General features: G+C 43.1%; 2 protein-coding genes across 2 annotated transcripts in view; both read right to left on the reverse strand.

Moving 5' to 3' along the window:
- Positions 1–19,471, reverse strand: part of LOC115300163 (cornifin-B) — a 38,224-nt gene that overhangs the window by 13,663 nt on the left and 5,090 nt on the right. The window lies entirely within an intron of this gene.
- Positions 13,669–13,893, reverse strand: SPRR4 (small proline rich protein 4). Its single transcript, XM_029949794.1, is given in 1 exon segment — positions 13,669–13,893. A coding segment is annotated over 1 exon segment (225 nt).

Below are 19,471 nucleotides of genomic sequence, written 5' to 3' on the forward strand. Positions count from 1 at the left end.
AAACCAAGAGTTGGTTCTTTGAAAAAATAAACAAAATTGATAAACCTCTAGCCAGACTCCTCAGAAAAAAAAGAGAGAGCACCCAGATAGACAAAATCATGAATGAAGAAGGATCTATTACAACCAATCCCCTAGAAGTAGTTCATTTATTCTTGAGACAGAGAGACACAGAGCATGAGTGGGGGAGGGGCAGAGGGAGAGGGAGATACAGAATCTGAAACAGGCTCCAGGCTTTGAGCTGTCAGTACAGAATCCGATATGGGGCTCAAACCCACAAACCATGAGATCATGACCTGAGCCAAAGTTGGACACTTAACAAACTAAGCGACCCAGGCACCTCTGTGCTTTCTTCTAAAATCTTATGTTGTTTTTCTTTTGAAATTCAGATCTATAACTTATCAGGAATTATTTTTGTGAATGCTCAAGGTGAGAGTTATATATTTGTTTCTTATGAAGGTCCATTTGACATTTATTGAAAAAACATTCTTTTCTCATTTGTTTGTAATGCCATTTGGAGGGGGAAATGAGTTAGATAATTGTGTCTGTGTGACTGTTTAGACTCTAACAGAATCTTCCAATACATGAATATGACATATATCTGCATTTGTTAGCTCTTTTTTAGTTTCAGTAATGTTTTATGCCTTTAGTATAAGGATCTCATATATTGTTCATTAAATTTAGTGAAGGTAATTGATGCTATTCTTTTGGTTTCTTTGTCCTTCTAGTTTTATTGATATACAATTGTCATATATCAGTGTGTAAGCTTTAGTGTGCACAATGTGGTGATTTAGTACAAGTAAATATTGTGAAATGTTTGTCTCCGTTTTTATTGAGGTCAACAAAAAGCAAACATTTTAAGTACAGACCAGTGGAATTTTTATATACCTATGCACCCATATAAACCACTATGCATAAGACAGAACATTTCTGGAAATCTAGAAAGCTACATCATGCGCCATCTGGTCAGTGCTCTCACCAAGGATAACCACTATTCTGACTTCTATAACAGATTGTATTTGCCCATGGCTTTAATATTTCTAAGTGCCAATCTAGTATATTCCCCAGGGCCTCTCTCCTCAGCAGGTTACAAACGCTAATCATTGTCTTATAAACTTACTAAAGCCTCCACTCTCCTTTTCAGGCACTTTATGCTTTTAATCTGAACATTACCAGAACTCACTAAATTTTAAGAATGAAAAGTCAGTCACTTGATTGAAGCATCCATTGGCTCTTTTGATTTCTCTGTCCCCCATTTAGAGTCTACCACAGTGGAAAACCGAGGTTTTCATTCTTCTGCTCATGCCCAGAATCCAAAAATAATGCCAGAGAAAACATTTTTCTTCGGGCTCACCTCTGAAGTTCTCCTTCCTGTGGAGTCTTAGTGTCTTCATCTGAGTTCAAATAATTTATGAATGTATTCTAGACTTGCTCTAGATGACTGGTTTGCTATAAGCTACAAGCTATCCCCCTCCACTGAGAAGCAGAAGTTCATTCTTCGAGGGGCAAGACGGTGGAGAAGTAGGGAGCTCTGTAATTTTCACCCGCCTGCATCTATCAAACTAAGAATGACTGAAGCCACAATACTCTGATCTGCAAGAGTGGGAGGAAAACACGGAATCCACAAAGAAGACAGCCTCATAGGTGTCTGAGTGAGTGTGAACTGGGGCAGATAAAAACGGGCCAGGGCTTGGAGGCTTGGTGGGGAGGAAGCCCCTTTGCGCAGAGCATTGGGGTGCGTGCGGAGCCCGGAGCGATGAGGGGAAGAGAAAGAGAGGCTGAAAACTCTCATAAAGTTGTCTCTAGAAAAGAGAATAACCTCAGTCTTGGATGGAGAGGGATCCTATCATCCCATCTATAACCGCAGGGCACGGGGAGAGAGATGCGTCCCCTTTAGCTGGAGTGTTTTCCTTGGGCTCGGCACACTGATTCCAGGTGGTGCCAGGAGAAACTGCTCCCGGACTCCCTCTACTCGATCCTGGCTAGGAAGCCGCCCGCCTGCAGGAGTACATCTCCTCTCATCTCAGGCGGTAGCATTAAAATGCGTGGACTAGGATTAGGAAATGGGGGAGGGCTCGGAAAATACAACTTGGCCCGCCCGCAGCACGGGGAGATTGGACCCAAAAGAGTGGGTTGCAACAATGGTTTGAGAAGGGATTGAGGCACTGGCATTCTTCTCTCCACACAACCAAGGCGGGGCCTCAGGGAGCAACCAGCAAAACCAGCAGTGGAGGCAAGACCAATTTTCACCAAAATGTGCTCTTCTGGCTGGAGAGCTGCCTATTTTTGGTCTTTTTTCTTTTTCATCTTTCTCCTGTCCCTCCCGCCCCCCAACACCCTGAGACCAGAAAAGACCAACATTGATGCATTGCTGTGATTAGATCAATGCTTGCTAATCAGATATATTTTCCCTTGTCTCACTCTTATATCTCCCCCCTGCTGGTTTTATGCTTTTAGACTGTCCTTTGTCTTTTGTTGTTTTTGTCCCCCCTCTTTTTTTTTCTTTCTTTTCTTTTCTTTCCCCTTTTGGTTTGCTGGCTTTTTTCATTTGTCTGTGCATTTGTGTGCTTTTGTTCCCTGTGTGTTTGTCTGTTTTTCTTTTCAGGGCTACCTCAAGAAACAAGCCAAAGTACACATGGTGGAGAGTCCCAAATATCACTCAGTAGGGAAATAAAATAACCAAAGGCATAAGAAACTAGAGAGACACTATTAAAAGAACACTTCCTGAACTGACAGGACCTGGACAGTCAATGAGCCTTGTTTAACACAGCAATACTAATAGAGGCATAGTGCATAATGAGTTTATAAAACTGACAAGAGACAGAAAGCTAGTTAAAATGACAAAAAGAAGAACTCTCCTCTAAAGAAATTCTAGGAAGAAGTCACAGCCTCAGAACTGCTCAAAACAGATATAAGCAACATAATGGGGCAAGATTTTAGAATAATTGCCATAAATTTAATCACTGGGCTTGAAAAAAGCATGTAAGTCATCAGGGAAGCTATTGATACAAAGACTAGGGACCTTCAAAATAGCTGTGACGAGTTAAAAAATGCTATAAATGAGGTGCATATAAAATGGAGGTGGCCACTACAGGGATTGAAGAGGCAGTGAGGATAATAGGTGAATTAGAAAACACAGTTACAGAAAAATAAGAGGCCAAGAAGAAGAGAAAGAAATTGATACTGGAGCACAAAAGGAGAATTCGAGACCTGAGTGATCCAATCAAATGGAATAATATCCATATCACAGAACTTCCTGAAGAAGTAAAAGGAAAAGGTCCTAAAGTGGTGCTTGATCAAATCATAGCCGAGAACTTCCCCAATCTGGAGGAAATAGACATTGAAATCAAAGAGACACAGAGAACTCCCTTCAGATGTACCTTGAATCGACCTTCAGCATGACATATCATAGTGAAACTGGCAAAATATAAGGATAAAGAGAGAATTCTGAAAGCAGCTAGGGAGAAAAGGGCCCTCACATACAAAGGGAAACCTATCAGAGTGGTTACAGATCTATCTAATGAAACTTGGCAGGCCAGAAAGGAATGGCAGGAAATCCCAATGTGATGAATAGAAAAAATATGCAGCCAAGAATCCTTTATCCAGCAAGCTTGTCATACAGAATAGAAAGAGAGATAAAGGTGTTTCCAAAGAAACAAAAATGGAGAGAATTCATCACCACCAAACCAGCCCTACAAGAAATCCTAAGAGGGACTCTATAAGGGAAATGTTGCAAGGAATACAAGGTACCAGAGACACCACTACAAGCATGAACCCTACAGAGAACACAATGAATCTAACACATAGGGTAGCAGAATGGATAAAAACTCAAAATCCATCAATTTTCTGTCTACAAGAGACTCATTTTAGACCTGAAGACACCTTCAGATTGTAAGTAGGAGTATGGAGAAATATCTATTATGTGACTGGAAGCCAAAAAAAAAAAAATAAAAAGCCAGAGTAGCCATATTTATATCAAACAAACTGGACTTTAAAGTAAAGGAAGTAACAAAAGATGAAGAAGGACATTATATAATAATTACAGGGTCTGTCCATCAGGAAGAGCTAACAATTATAAACATCTATGTGCCAAATTCTGGAGCACCCAAATACATGAAACAATCACAAACAGAAACAACCTTATTGATAAGAATGTGTTAATTATAGGGGACTTTAATACTCCACTTATAGCAACCAAACAGAAAATCACTAAAGAAACAATGGACCTGAACAACACATTGGAACAGATGGATTTGACAGATATATTTAGAATTCTGCATCCTGAGGCTAGGGAATTCACTTTCTTCTCAAGTGGCATGGCACATTCTCCAAGATAGATCACATACTGGGTCATAAAGCAGCCCTCCATAAATATAAACGAATTGAGATCATACCATGCATACTTTCAGATCACAATGCAATGAAGCTTGAAATCAATCACAGGAAAATTCTGGAAAACCTCCAAAAACATGGAGGTTAAAAACCACCCTACTAAAGAATGACTGGGCCAATCAGGCAATTAGAGAGGAAATTAAAAAATATATGGAAACAAATGAAAAGGAAAATACAACAATCCAAACTCTTTGGGACACAGCAAAAGCAGTCCTAAGAGGAAAGTATATTATTGCAATCCAGGCCTATTTCAAGAAACCGGAAAAAGTGCAAATTCAAAATCTAACAGAACACCTAAAGGAACTAGAAGGGGAGCAGCAAGCAAACCTAGCAGAAGAAGAGAAATAATAAATATCAGGGCAAAAATAAACAGTATAGAATAAAAAAAACAACAACAAGAGTTGATCAGATCAATGAAACCAAGAGTTGGTTTTTTGAAAAAGTAAACAAAATTGATTAACCTCTAGCTGGGCTCCTGAGAAAGAAAAGAGAGAACACCCAAATCGACAAAATCATGAGTGAAAATGGATCTGTTAGAACCAATCTCTCAGAAATATAAGCAATCATCAGAGATTACTATGAAAAATTATGTGCCAACAAACTGGACAACCTGGAAGAAATGGACATATTCCTCAACACATATACACTACCAAAATTCAAACAGGAAGATATAGAAAATCTGAACAGACCCATAGCCAGTGGGTCTGTTATAAAAAATATCCCAATGAATAAGAGCCCGGGGCCAGATGGCTTTCCTGGGGAATTCTATCACACATTCAGAGTAAAGTTAATATCCATTCTTCTCAAGCTATTCCAAGAAATAGAAATAGAAGAAAAACTTCCGGACTCATTCTACAAAGCCAGCATCACTTTGATTCCCAAACCAGACAGAAACCCAACAAAAAAAAGAGAACTACAGGCCAATATCCTTAATGAATACAGATACAAATATACTCAACAAGATACTAGCAAATCGAATTCAACAGCATATAAAAAGGATTATCCACTGTGATCAAGTGGGATTCATTCCTGGATATCATGGCTGGTTCAATATTTGCAAATCCATCAATGTGATACACCACGTTAACAAAAGAAAAGATAAAAACCATATGATCCTGTTGATAGATGCAGAAAAAACATTTTACAAAATACAGCATCTTTTCTTAATAAAAACCCTTGAGAAAGTCGAGATAGAAGGAACTTACTTACACGTCATAAAAGCCATTTATGTAAAGCCCACAGTTAATGTCATCCTCAATGGGGGAAAAACTGAGAGCTTTCCCCCTAAGATCAGGACATGACAAAGACGTCCACTCCCACCACTGTTGTTTAACATAGTGTTGGAAGTCCTAGAATCAGCAATCATACAACAAAAGCAAATAAAAGGCATCAGAATTGGCAAAGATGGGGGGAGGAGCCAAGATGGCGGAGAGGAAGGGAGCTCTGTAAACTTCGTCTGCCCCATCAATCAAGCTGAGAAGGACATTACTCTCATCTGCAAGAGTGGAAGGAGAAAATACGGACTCCAGAAGGAAGAGAACCTGAAGGATACCTGAGTGAGTGAGTGCGAACTGGGGAGATCTGAAAACTGGCCAGCCCGAGACGGGCAGGGGAGGTGGGAGCCCAACGCAGGGCAAGCGTGCAGAGCCCGAGAGACAAAGGGAAGAGATAGAGAGACTGAACACGCTCATAGTACTGTCACTGGGGAAGAGGTAAAGAACGCTTAACTGCACTTGGAGAGAGAAGCTCACCCCATAGATAACTGCTGGGTAGCCTAAATCCCGAACCCAGGTGGTGCAAGGGAAGGAACAGCTTCCAGCCCAGCACCATCTTGGCGAGGAGTCAGCAACCACTGCAGCGGCAGTGTCAGGGGTGCTCACTTCGACCTCGGTTTTGGGAGTGGGAGCACGCACCTCTTTTCCACGGTGCATCTCACCCCCAGCACTGGCCACACGAACCCTGAATCCCGGGTGCCAACGGGGAAAAAATAGCCCCCACCTCCGCACGATCCTGGCAGAGAGTTGGTGGTGGTGGAGACCTGGGTGCGCGTGCAGGCTGCAGGAGCTCCCAGCTCATTTCCAGCAGCTCCCAGCACCACCTCTGGCAACAGCTACGCCCTCATTCCTCCCCCAAAGCTAACTCCATCCCCGCTGGGGGTTGAGTCTGTAACCTGTGCACTTCACCTCCTGCTGTGCATCTCGCCTCAGGCAGGGGCAGCCAGAACCCCAGCCTGAGCCAAGACAAACCGATCACTCCCTCTAAGAAGCCAGCAACCAAAACAAAAACACCATCTGTGGTAGCATAAGGAGTGCATGGACTGGAACTTTGAACCGAGGCAGGCCTGGAAAATACAACTCTGCTCAACCACGGCAAAAGGAGATCAGACTCATTAGAGTGGCCTACAGTTCTTGTTCAGCAGACTTGGTGTCCCGCCTGCCTATCTAATCTCCGCAAACACCAAGGCAGAGCCTCTGAGAGCAGCCTCCAAGACCTATCACATCAAACGCAAACAAACCAAAACCAGCAGCTCCCCCTCATGGATAGGCATGGTTTGATGTGGTAGGTCTTGGAGGCTGCTTTCAGAGGCTCTGCCTTGGTGTCTACAGAGATTAGATAGGCAAACAAACCAAAACCAGATGAGATGTTTTTGTTTTGGTTGCTGGCTTCTTAGGGAGAGGAATCAGTTTGTCTTGGTTCAGGCTGGGTTCCGGCTGCCCCTGCCTGAGGCGAGATGCGCAGCAGGAGGTGAAGTGCGCACCATCACATCTCATCTGTGGTAGCAGATGACATGATTCTGTACCTGGAAAACCTTACAGACTCCACCAGAAGCTGACTAGAACTGATCCAGGAATTCAGTAAGTTGCAGGGTACAAAATGAATGTACAGAAATCATTTTCATTTTTATATCCCAATAATGAAGTAGAAAAAGAAATCAAGAAACTGATCCTATTCACAATTGCATGAAAAACTATAAAGTACCTAGGAAAAAACCTAACCAAAGATGTAAAAGACCTGTACGATGAAAACTATAGACAATTTATGAAGGAAATTGAAGAAGACACAAAGAAATGTAAAAACATTCCATGCTCATGGATTGGAAGAATAAACATTGTTAAAATGTCATTATTACCCAAAGCAATCTACACATTCAATGCAATCCTCATCAAAATTACACCTGCAGTTTTTGCAAATTTGTATGGAACCACAAAAGGTCCCAAATAGCCAAAGAAATATTGAAGAAGAAAACCAAAGTGGGAGGCATCACAATCCCAGATGTTAGCCTCTACCCCAAAGCTGTCATCATCAAGACAGTATGGTATTGGCACAAAAACAGACATATAGACCAGTGGAATAGAATAGAGAACCCAGGAATGGACCCACAAATGTATGGCCAATCAATCTTTGACAAAGCAGGGGAGAGTATCCAATGGAAAAAAGCAGCCCCTTTAACAGATGGTGCTGGGAGAAATGGTCAGCAAGATGCAGAAAAATGAAACTAGACCACCTTCTTACACCATACAGAAAATTAAACTCAAAATGGCTGAAGGACCTGAATGTGAGACAGGAAACCATCAAAACCCTCGAGGAGAAAACAGGAAACAGCCTCCCTGACCTCAACCACAGCAATTTCCTACTCAATACATCCCCAAAGGCAAGGGAATCAAGAGCAAAAATGATCTATTGGGACCTCATCAAGATAAAAAGCTTCTGCACTGCAAAGGAAACAATCAAGAAAACTAATAGGCACCGACAGAATTGGAAAAGATAGTAGCAAATGACATACTGGATAAAGGGCTAGTATCGAAAATCTAAAAGGAACTCACCAAACTCCACACCTGAAAAAAAAATAATCCAGTAAAGAAACGGGCAGAAGACATGAATAGACACTTCTCCAAAGAGGACATCCAGATGGCCAACAGACACATGAAATGATGCTCAGCATCACTCATTATCAGGGAAATACAAATCAAAACCACACTGAGATACCACCTCATGCCAGTCAGAGTGGCTAAAATGAACAAATCAGGAGACTAGATGCTGGCAAGGATGTGGAGAAATGGGTACCATCCTACACTGTTGTTGGGAATGTAAACTGGTCCAGCCCCTCTGGAAAACAGAGTGGAGGTTCCTCAAAAAATTATCAGTATAACTGCCCTATGACCTAGAAATAGCACTACTAGGGATTTACCCAAGGGATATAGAAGTACTGATTCATAGGGGCACATGTACCCCAATGTTCATAGCAGCACTTTCAAAAATGGCCAAATCATGGAAAGAGCCTAAATGTCCATCACCTGATGAATGGATCAAGAAGATGTGGTTTATATATATACAATGGAATACTATGTGCCCATGAGAAAGAATGAAATCTGGCCATTTGTAGCAATGTGGATGGACCTTGAGGGTGTCATGCTAAGTGAAATAAGGCAGAGAAGGAGAGATACCATATGTTTTCACTCATAGGTCTAACAGGAGAAACTTAACAGAGGATGATGGGGAGAGGAAGGGGGGAAAAAGAGTTAGAGAGAGGGAGAGAGGCAAATCATGAGAGATTTTTGAATACTGAAAACAAACTGAGGGCTGAAGGGGGAGGGGGAGTGGGGAAGGGGGGTGATGGTGATGGAGGAGGGCACTTGTGGAGAAGAGCACTGGGTGTTTTATGGAAACCAACTTGACAATAAACTACTAAAAAAAAGAAGTTTATCATGCACTTGGGGGTGTACAAACAGTAAGACCCTTATGCTTTAAGGGCTTATAATTCAATAAGGGAAATAAACGCATACAGGGGAACTATAATGCAAAAATTAATTATATGCATAGTTAATAAAAGAATTATAACAATTATATTGCTAATAAGATTTGTACAAAGTTATCATAAGAGCTTATATAAGATACCAGTTCTTTCTAAAATGTTATGTGAGGTTCCATAGAAATATTTCAACTAGATCTTTTTATTTTTGTATGGCTTACTTTTTATTTTCTATTATAAAAAACACATACAAGAGTTTAAGAAATGAATATAAGACAAATTGGAACCATGGTGAGTTATTAAATCCATCCCCTACGTACAAATACTACAATTCCCAAAGTGGAACATCATCAAATGTGAAACACATTACAGCACTGTCCGTATGTACACGGCGCACACAGGCCTGCCCGCGCAGCCCCCCGAGTCGTTCAGAGACACATCGCTGACACGACCCTGCCCCTGCCCCTCTGTTCCTGGGCACCCTGTCCTGATCCAGTGACACAATTTGAAGGAACTGCGGAGACAGGACAGAGAAGCACCAGAAAGGGGCTTCCTCTGGCCGGTGGCGCGCCCTGGAGGAACAATTTGGCAGCCCATTTCCAGCGAAGAACGTGGAAGCATCTTCTAGGTCTTTCTTAGCCAATTCATTTCTTCCTAGTCAACTAGATCTTTAAAACTAAAAGGGTATCAGAGAGTAGAGTGGGAAAGTTCCTTCTAGGTAGAAGGAATTGTATGAACCAAAAAACAGAAGTGTCAAAACTGAATGTTGTTTTTGGGGAGAGTGAATTTTTTGGTATTGTAGAATTGTGGTATATTTTGGGTCTTGTAGGGGAATTTTGGAGTAATGCAGTAGCTTTTATACTTGATTTATGAATTACCGAACACTCTTGAGTTTTCTCTTTGATCAATGAAGAAGTTGAAGCAAATGATGCAAATATTCCCTTTTCTCCATATACTTGTAGAAACTCGGTATTTCTTACTTTTTCAATAGTAGCCATTCTAACAGGTGTGAGGTGATATCTCATTGTGATTTGATTTGCATTTCCCTGATGATCAGTGGATGTTGAATATCTTTTCGCATACCTATTGACCATTTGTATGTATTTATTGGAAAAATGTCTATTCTGATCTTCCCTTTTTAAAAGTTTATTTATTTTGAGAAAAACAGAGAGTGGGAGTGGGGGAAGGGCAGAGTAATAGGGAAAATCTCAAGCAGGCTCCAAACTGTCAACACAGAGCCCATGTGAAGCTCAAACTCACAAGACCATGAGATCATGACCCGAGCTGAAATCAAGAGTTGGACCTAACTGACAGCCACCCACGGAGCCCTGATCTTCCCATTTTTAATCAAATTATTTTTGCTATTATGAGTTGTATGACTTCTTTATATATTTTGGATATTACGTCCTTATTAGATATATAATTTACAAATACTGTCCTCCATTCAATAGGCTATTTTTTTATTTGGTTGATGATTTCCATTATTGTACAGAAACTTTTTAGTTTGATATAGCCTCATTTATTTTTACTTTTGTTGCCTTTGTTTTTGGTGTCAGACTTAAAAAAATCATTGCCAATAGTGATGTCAAGGAGTTTATTGCTTATGTTTTCTTCTAGGAGTTTTATGATTTCATGTCTTGCATTCATATCTTTAATCCATTTTGACTTAGTTTTTCTGTATGGTGTAATATAGTGGTTTAATTTTGTTCTTTTACATATGGCTGTCCAGTTTTCCCGATGTCATTTGTCGAAGAGACTATCTTTTCCCCATTGTATATCCTTGTCTCCTTTGTTGTAAATTAATTGACCACAGATGCGTAGATTTGTTTCTGAGCTCCCTATTCTTTTCCATTGATTTATGGGTCTGTTTTTATGCCAGTACCACACTATTTGATTACTATATATTTGTAATATACTTTCCAATCAGAAAGTGTGATGCCTCCCACTTGTTCTTTCTTAGGATTTATTTGGCTATAGGGGAGGGGTCTTTGTGATTCCAGACAATTTTAAGATTTTTAAAAATACAACTTCATCCATCAGAGGCTTACAAAGTAGCAATGTATTATATCAAAATTTCATTCATATATATGGCAAAAGATTTGTATATTTCTGGTTCCTCTTCACTTAAAGTAATGTAATGTCACAGGCACCTGCATGGTTCAGTCTGTTGTGTCTGACTCTGGATTTCAGCTCAGGTCATGATCTCATGAGCAGTCTACTTCTGGGCATTTATCAAAAGGGAAATGAAAACACTAACTTGAAAAAATATATGCACTCTCATGTTCACTGCAGCATTATTAACAATTAACTTACATTATTTATAACTTGTGAGATATGGAAATAACCTAAGTGTCCATTAATAGATGAATGGGTAAAGAAATTGTGGTATATATGTACACACATGCACAGTATAATACTATTCAGCCATGAAAAAGAATGAAATCCTGCCATTTGCAGGAATATGGGTGGACCTTGAGGACATTACGCTAAGTGAAATAAGTAGAGAGAGGAAGACAAACATCATATGATCTTTTGTCTCTGTGCGATATATATCATATACATACATATATATTAAGGTGGAGTGGGGAGGGATGAGTGAGTTGGGTCAAAGTGTAAAAAGAAGAGGGTAAAGCATTCCTTGTGAAAGGAATGGATTCTCACATATTCACAGAGAAGTGGGACCTTGTCCTTGGCCAAGGTGTGGAAGGCATGGATGTGAGTTGATAGCCTCAGGCTCACACTGCAGAAGAAGCACACCTTATTTCCATCATTTTCATCTTGCTGACTAGCTGCTTTATGGAGATCTACTAGCCCTGGACTCCAAGTGTCTGTGGAAGGACTCACCAAAGCCTTCAGGAAGATGTGGGTATGGCATTTAAAACCCATGCCACTGAGAATTTGGCTGGAGCTTAGAAGGAAGGATCCAGACAAGGGGTTTGCCAAGATGCACCAGACGCACTTTTCTGCCTGAGGAGCTCATTCACGATATAAGGACTGGGGGTCAGAGGACTGGCAGAGAACTCTATGGATTAGAGGCAGGCACATCTCCATCTTAACTCTTTGTACTGCCTTCTGACATTCCTGGTTAATGCCTACACCAGTAAGTGTTAAGAAATTACTATGTGGTAATATTAGCCACAGATGGCAACTTTAAAGAGAAATGGAGAAGGTGGTTATTAATTTCTTTTCAGTTCAGTGTTAAATGAAGAAGAAATTTATTATTGCAGTTGCCCTTGGTGGCATCTAGATTCAGTGAGCAACTCCCAAGGGAAGAATAAAGCTCAAGGGAGAAATTCTGGCTGTGTATTTGGGGGCTCCTGTCTACTCAGGGCCTCGCCTTCACAACTCAGCTCTTTATATCTGGAGGCTTGCCACTTCTTTTCAATACAGGCAGCCAGTCTTGCACCAGGGTGAGGAAGCCAATTGTCGAAGTAAGACTTCTTTCATAAGCCACATAAAGTTGTACTGACTGACAAGGTGAATTGTAAAACTGTGCACACCATGTACACGATATTCCTGGAATAACATTTCCCTGTGTGACAAAATGACCATGACATCCAAATTGAGACTCAGGCTAGACTTTCCTGGGAGAGCTCTGGAAAACCAGCATGGCAGAGTGGAAAACCAGACTTACAGCAGAAAGAACTTGCTAAATATTAGATGGGTGAGTGATGGAGTTTGAATCAATGAATAGACGAATGGAAAGCAAATAAACAAATATATGAAAAATTCATTTGCACAAGTCCGTAGATAATGCTTTGAAGTACTCTTATATCTTATAGCATGTTTTTTATGCTTTTTCAGAATGAAAACTTCTGAGATGCAAAAGCCACAATTGTCAGGTAGGCTGGGGGTTTCTAATGGTAGGAACTAAACTGTTCCTCTCTTTTTCTTTCCCTAGATCTGACTACTTAGCCAGGGCTTCCCAGACTCTGGTCAAATAGTGCCTGGGCTTTCTTTCCCTCAGGATCTGACCTTCCCCATCTTTAGTTACCAGAGCCACAATACCCATGAGGATGCACTCCCAGCATGAGTGTGTTTGCACACTCACTTCCCCAAAATGTTCCCTCTGAACCAATGAATGGGTCACAGACTGGGGCAGGATGCAATGATGTAAAGCAAGGATTTATTAGGGGAGGCAATAGAAGAGTTCATGGAGAGAGGTTTGGAGGAAGGAATAAGGCAGAAGCTGTGCCTCAGCCTCCAGTGTCCTCATTAGGGTGGAGCCCCAGGAGAAACCCAAATGCATCTGTTGTTTTGGGGCATGGATGGAGCCCAAGCTTTGGTCAAACTAGAGGCTGGAGAGGATGAGTCCTCCTCATATCCACCTGGAAGAGTGTCAGGGTAGGGTACAGAGGAAGACTTGAGCAATGCTTAGGGGAGAAAATGCTGACAATGCTTTATTTGACCCTGGGCAGAAAGAGGTGGGAGAGGAGGGACACTCTTGGGGCTGTAGGGAAGAGGAGCAGGAGGAAGAGAGGGCACCTTCTGCCAGCCTGGATGTTGGGCAGACAGCACCCAATTCATCCTCATTTCTGTTTACTCTAAGGGGCTTGCTGGGCTGAGGAACACTTGTGCTGGGTGAGCATGGCTGTGCCCTTGGGTGGGCATTGCTTCTTGGGCTGGGGAGCACATGGATCCTTTGTCTGGGGTACACCTGTCTCTTGACACCTGACAGTGGTGGACTGTTTCACCTCCTGCCACTAGGCCTTCTGGGGCAGGCACTTGATCTACTGCTGCTGCTGAGAAGACATTGGCGCAGGGATGGGGGGCAGTGGACACTCAGAGAAGGGCTTCCTCAACCACCCTTCCCTCTGACTCCTAGAGCAACATTTTCCTACAACAGCCAAGGACATGATTAGTGATTAATTGCCCTCAGCTGGGTCCATAGATTGACTCACACACACCCATTGTGATGTTCCCTTCCCTTTCTTCCTTCCACTAGGCTGCTCTGATTTCTTATTTTCTTTCATCCTTCCATGGACTCCTGACATAACTGAATACAGAATTGATTTCTCAGTCTTCCCAGAAAACAAGATGAGGTGCGGAGTTGAGGATTAAAAAGTAGTGCAAACATTTTATAAGATCAAGGCATGCGGTTTGAAATGTCAACTGGCTGCCGTGAGTAGGGCAGTGAGTGTCAGCAAGAGTGGAAGGGCGTGGAACAGAGGGTGGGTGCAGTGCCTGTGTCAGAGGGACGTGTGGTGGAGTGTAAGTGGCAGGGAGAAAGCCTGTTTCAGGAACTCCAAAGCCTGACTTGTAGTCTGGCTCCACCCCTGACCCACCACATGCTCCCCTGTAACTTAGTATGGCTGTGGGATAGAGGTTCTAACCCTCCAAGGAGAACTGGAGATGAAAAAGCTCCAGATCACTGGAGGTCAGGGACTAAAGAAGGAAGTTTCCCCAAAGGCAGCCTGGCTCAGTGGAAAGAGAATTGACCAAGACACCACAGGTCATGGGTTCTAGATCCAAACCTCTCAGGCACTGGCAGACAGACCTCTGGGCAATCTGCCTTCTCTGGACCTCCATGCCCTTATTTGGGAGCCTTTCCAGCTCCAACCTATGTCCCTGGTTTTGTTTACAGGCAATACTTCTCTTTTCTAAATCTGTGATGATGATAATAGAAAATGTAAGTTCCAGATGGCAATCATGATAGTGAGGCACGGGAGCTGCAGAGCGTAAATGCAATATATAATATATCTGTTTCCGTAAACCAGAAAGCAATGTTTGAAAGCAATGTAGGGCCAAAGAGGCAGAAAGGGTGTAAGAACATTTGGAGGAGGCTCAAAATTTGGAAATGCTATGGCTCTAAATATCTGCCCTCAATGAGAAAAATCCACTTGCCAGGAAGTGAGATCCAGAATAAGGAAATTAGTCATACCTAGCAATGGTGAGGGATGCAGATTGCATTTCCTAAGTAACAATTAGTGTGACATTTCTTTGACTGTCACAAGACTTATGTCACTTCTCTGATTACCCAAGAAGAGGACAGGAGTTGCCTAGGGGCTGGAGACATTTGAAGGAGGAAGAGCCCAGCAGGGCCCAGCAGGGCCCAGCAGGGGGAATGCATCCTACTTACCAGAGACACAAGCAGAACCCCAGGAGAGGAGGCTGAGTGCAGGTCCCAGACCAGCCTCTTCTGGACCCTTTAGAAGTCCCCAGTCTGCTGCAGGCACTTGGCATGGCTCTGACCATCTCCTACAGGGAATTCCTCACCCACTTCTCCCACTTGCACTTCCTCCAAGGACTGGCTTTACTGGCTGGTGTTGATGGAAAACAACCCCAGATATTCCGGCCTTCTGGGTCCCTGTCTAGCTGAGCAGACCTCACCTACTTAAGTTGGTCTGCACAAATGCAAGGACTCAAAATCTTAAAAAAAAAAAAAACAACAAGAAACAAACAAACAAACAAAAAATCCGAGGCTCAAACCACTGAGAGTTGTAAGAAACTTGGAGGAAGGAGGAACAGAGGAAATATGGGCTTGGATCACTTCTGGCAAAAACAGGAGCATCACTTTTGCTGCTATTGCTGCCACTTACTGAGCATGACTCTCTAGCACTCATGTGGGAGCTGCCTGGTGCTGAGATTGCTCCTCACACTCATTGTTTCCCTTTAAATTTCTGGCCCCCAGAAGGCAAATGTCATTGTTGCCATTTTGCAGATGAGGAAAGTGAGACTAGGAAAGATCAGATGGCTAGTAAGTAGCAGAGGTGGGATTGGGACTCAGGTCTGGATGGTTCAGGGAACCCAAACATTGGAGGGAGAAGTCAAAATTCTAGGAACGGAGCCCCCTGGCTTCCATCCCACATGATGCTTAGGATTTTTCCAGTGCAGCTGAGACTGTTTGCAATGTGCTTGGGAGGCTGCCACTTGAGCACAAAGACAAGACTGTGGTGCTCCCAAGCTTAATCAGGATGGTGTTGCTGTCCCCCACCTGCCCGCCAGGAGTCAGGGGCTGATGGGTATGGGGGGGAAGAGAGTGGGGTAGAACCCGGCCACTGGGGTGGGGTTGCCAGATAAAATACAGGACACCCAGTGCAATCTGAATTTCAGATAAACAGATTTTTTTAGCATAAGTATGTCTCAAATATTGCATAAAGCATACTGGTAGCACAAAATTACTTGTTAATCTGAAATTCAAACTAAACCAGAAAGGCTGTATTTTTATATGATAAATCTGGCAATTTACTCAAGGTACTATTTAGATGACAGGAAGGAGCCCTGGTTCCCCACTGACGTCATAGGCACGGGATGGAGTAGGCAGGACTACTCTAGGAAGCTGATATACCACTGCCTCACACCTCAGGATCCAGCCGGATTATAGCCATTGATGTCTCATTTCTGTCATTATCAGAGCAAAAGTGTGAGGCTGCCTGAGAAATGATAGACATACCCAAAAGTATTTTCCAGAGCATTCCCAAACCCCTTGCTTATTTAATAATGATGGCAATCTTCTCAGGTAGTGTAAATCTGATTTTACAGTTTGAAAAAGTTGATCCAAAGAAGTTAACAGACTTGTTCAACAACCTGCAGTGAGTAGGGGTGGAGCTGGGCGGGACCTGGCCCCGGGCTTCTCTCCTCTGCACAGCAGTGGCCAGCTTCTCAGAGGCAGACTAGTGACTGTTGCTGGGTGTGGTCATGACTCAAGATCTTTCCTGAGCTTTCTATTATATGTGGCTCAGTTTTCAGGGTCAGCCTCGCTTAAAAGTTGCCCTTCCCTTAATTTCCTATTCTGACCAGACCTCCAGCTCTTGTCCTGAAGTCGAACGACTTTAAGAATGTATAAAATTCTGGGTTCCAGATTCCAGCCTCTGCATTCCACCTTTGCCATCCCCACACCTCAATTCTGGGCCCCTGCTGCACTGTGTTGCCCTCCATGCAAGCCCCCAGAAGGGAAACATGCAACAAGACAGATATGGCATGGACACAAAGTGAGGCATTGTCACAAGCCTGGCACCTAGAAGGCATCAAGCCACGAGCAGATGGTGCCCTTCCTTCATGGCTCAGGCACTGGCACGATTTTCTGGAATAAACTGTAGTCCTCACCTTTCCCAGTCTGTTCATTGGCCTCCTGCTTGGCCAATAAACACCTCCTGCTTAGTTTTGAGAGCTCTCTCTAGTGCTAGAACACAACTACCATCTCTGAGAACACTCCAAGGGTGGCCAAACATAGCTGGCCTTGAAGGGGCTGTGACCTCTAGGTCATGATGTATGTGTGAGCACACGAGCTCACATGCATCCAACACAGACTTTCCAGAACCTTGTTGCTCAACTTTCTGGTTAGCCACATTATCTCCATTTTACAGAGGGGGATACTGAGACTTGGGATGAAGACATGGTTGGCTCAAGGTCACACAAGGGCTAATGTCAAATACAGAGCTGGATCCCAGGGCTCCTCACAGCTATTTTCAGTCAGCTGAAGTGTCTGAGCCACCATATAGCTTCCAGCCAAGGCCCTGTCAGTGACAAGACTAGGAAGCTGGCTCTCTACTTCCTCCAGACCTACCTCCTTTTTTCTTTCTTCTCCGACACTTGGTATCATCTTTCCCATCAAGCCTGTCTCCCTCCTTCTTCTAAGAGACCCTAACTGGTCCCTTGCCCCCACAATGCTAGACACAGGTGCATCTTTATTAGTCATTCAATTTACACCTCTCCATATAAACTTTCACGATATGCTATGAAGAAAGCTAATTGTATAATATATTTTATAGATGAAAAAGCTAGTTCCAATGGTAGCTAAATCTGGAATCCAGAAAACAGGGCTGACCCAAGTCTTTTACATCTATAGAGGCTGATTTCTAGACACCCTGGCTGGCTGGGGAGTGGCTTATTCTTTCGAAGGAGGAGGGGAGGATTGCTGGCACCCCTCAAGGCGGGCGCTGAGAAACAAGCAACTCTGCCTCTCCCATCCAAACTGGCCACCGCACTGCTGTTTGGGCTGTCCTGAGTCCTGCCTCTGCTCTTTCATCCTCAAAGGGCCATGTTGGATTCAAAACAGGAAGCCAGGCTCTGCATCTCCCTACAGCAGACACCGAAGAGGAGGTGTGTGCTATGACTCCATCAGGGAGGGGAAGATACAAGCAAGACTCAGTCCTGAAGATGAGTCAAGGCTTGAGAAACCGCAACTCCACCCTAAGGGCAAACAGTGGAGTGCCTGGGATACAGAAACCTGACCCTGGGAGGGGACCCTGCCAGAAAAAAATGCTAATCTCTTAGTTCTCAATCTGGACACATCTCTACTAGGGCACTTTTGGGGAAAAGAAGGGTTGTGGATGGTTCCACCTAAAGACAAATGGAACATATTTATTATGCTATGTCCAAGAATGAAACAATAAAGGAAAAAAAAAGGAGAGCTCTCATGAGAGGCTTTTAGGTCAGGAGGCCAGTGCTTGGCAGGGAGGACAGTGGAATTTGGGACTGCCAGGGTTCCTGTATTTCAGCTGCCTGGTTAGTAAAATAAACATTTAAAACAGCAAATCACATTTCATTTTAAACATCAAAGTCATGTCATAGTTGCTTATCTTGAGTTCCAGTACATGGAACTTAATCAGCAGTCACGGTTTAGGGCATTTCTGTTTCCAGTTTCTCCCTCCACTAGTAATTTAACAACCTGTCAACAAAAAGTTTAGAAGATGCTACTTAAAGAGACTTTGTGACCTTTTTAAATGTGGGAAATCCATTTGCAACATGAATCATTTCAGCCTCTAATTTTTCTGTTTGCAAATAAGATGCTTGATTACTGGGGTTAAGTATTCTGTGCAGTAGTATTGAAAGCAGTCCCATGGAGAGAGAAGAAAGGAAGAGCCTCCAAAAATACGTGAGCAATTTATCTCTCCCTTCCATGCTTCAAAAGTATATTTCTAGAAGACTCTAGACAGTCCCAGGAGTTTGATAAAGGAGGAAATGAATTCCTGGATGGTGAGAGGCGAGCTCTGACAGCACCGCCACAGACCATCACCTTGGGAAGCTGAAGACTGGCAGTGGAGTGGGAGGGATGTGTGGGCAAAGCCCCCCCCTCTGAGACGACCAAGGTTAGTCTCTTGGAAGTCAAGTGAAGCTAAACCACCGGTCTGCCTTTCTTAGGACATGACCTGGTGTGGCGCGAGGCAGGGAAGGCACCAAGGGAGTTAAGATACAGCTCTCCTCTCACTGGCTCTGGGGTCTTGGGCATGACCTTTAACTTTCTCTGGCATCAATTTTCCTGTTTCCCAATATAAAGAGACTGGCTAAAATTCCCTTGAAGGTCCCACTGAGCCTCCATTCTGTTAAGTGCATGACGAGGTCTGGGAAGGCACCCAAGTCCACCCTCAGGGGATTAATCATGAGTGGAGG

This window comes from Suricata suricatta, chromosome 8 (assembly GCF_006229205.1).
Source record: "Suricata suricatta isolate VVHF042 chromosome 8, meerkat_22Aug2017_6uvM2_HiC, whole genome shotgun sequence".
Taxonomy (NCBI): Eukaryota; Metazoa; Chordata; class Mammalia; order Carnivora; family Herpestidae; genus Suricata; species Suricata suricatta.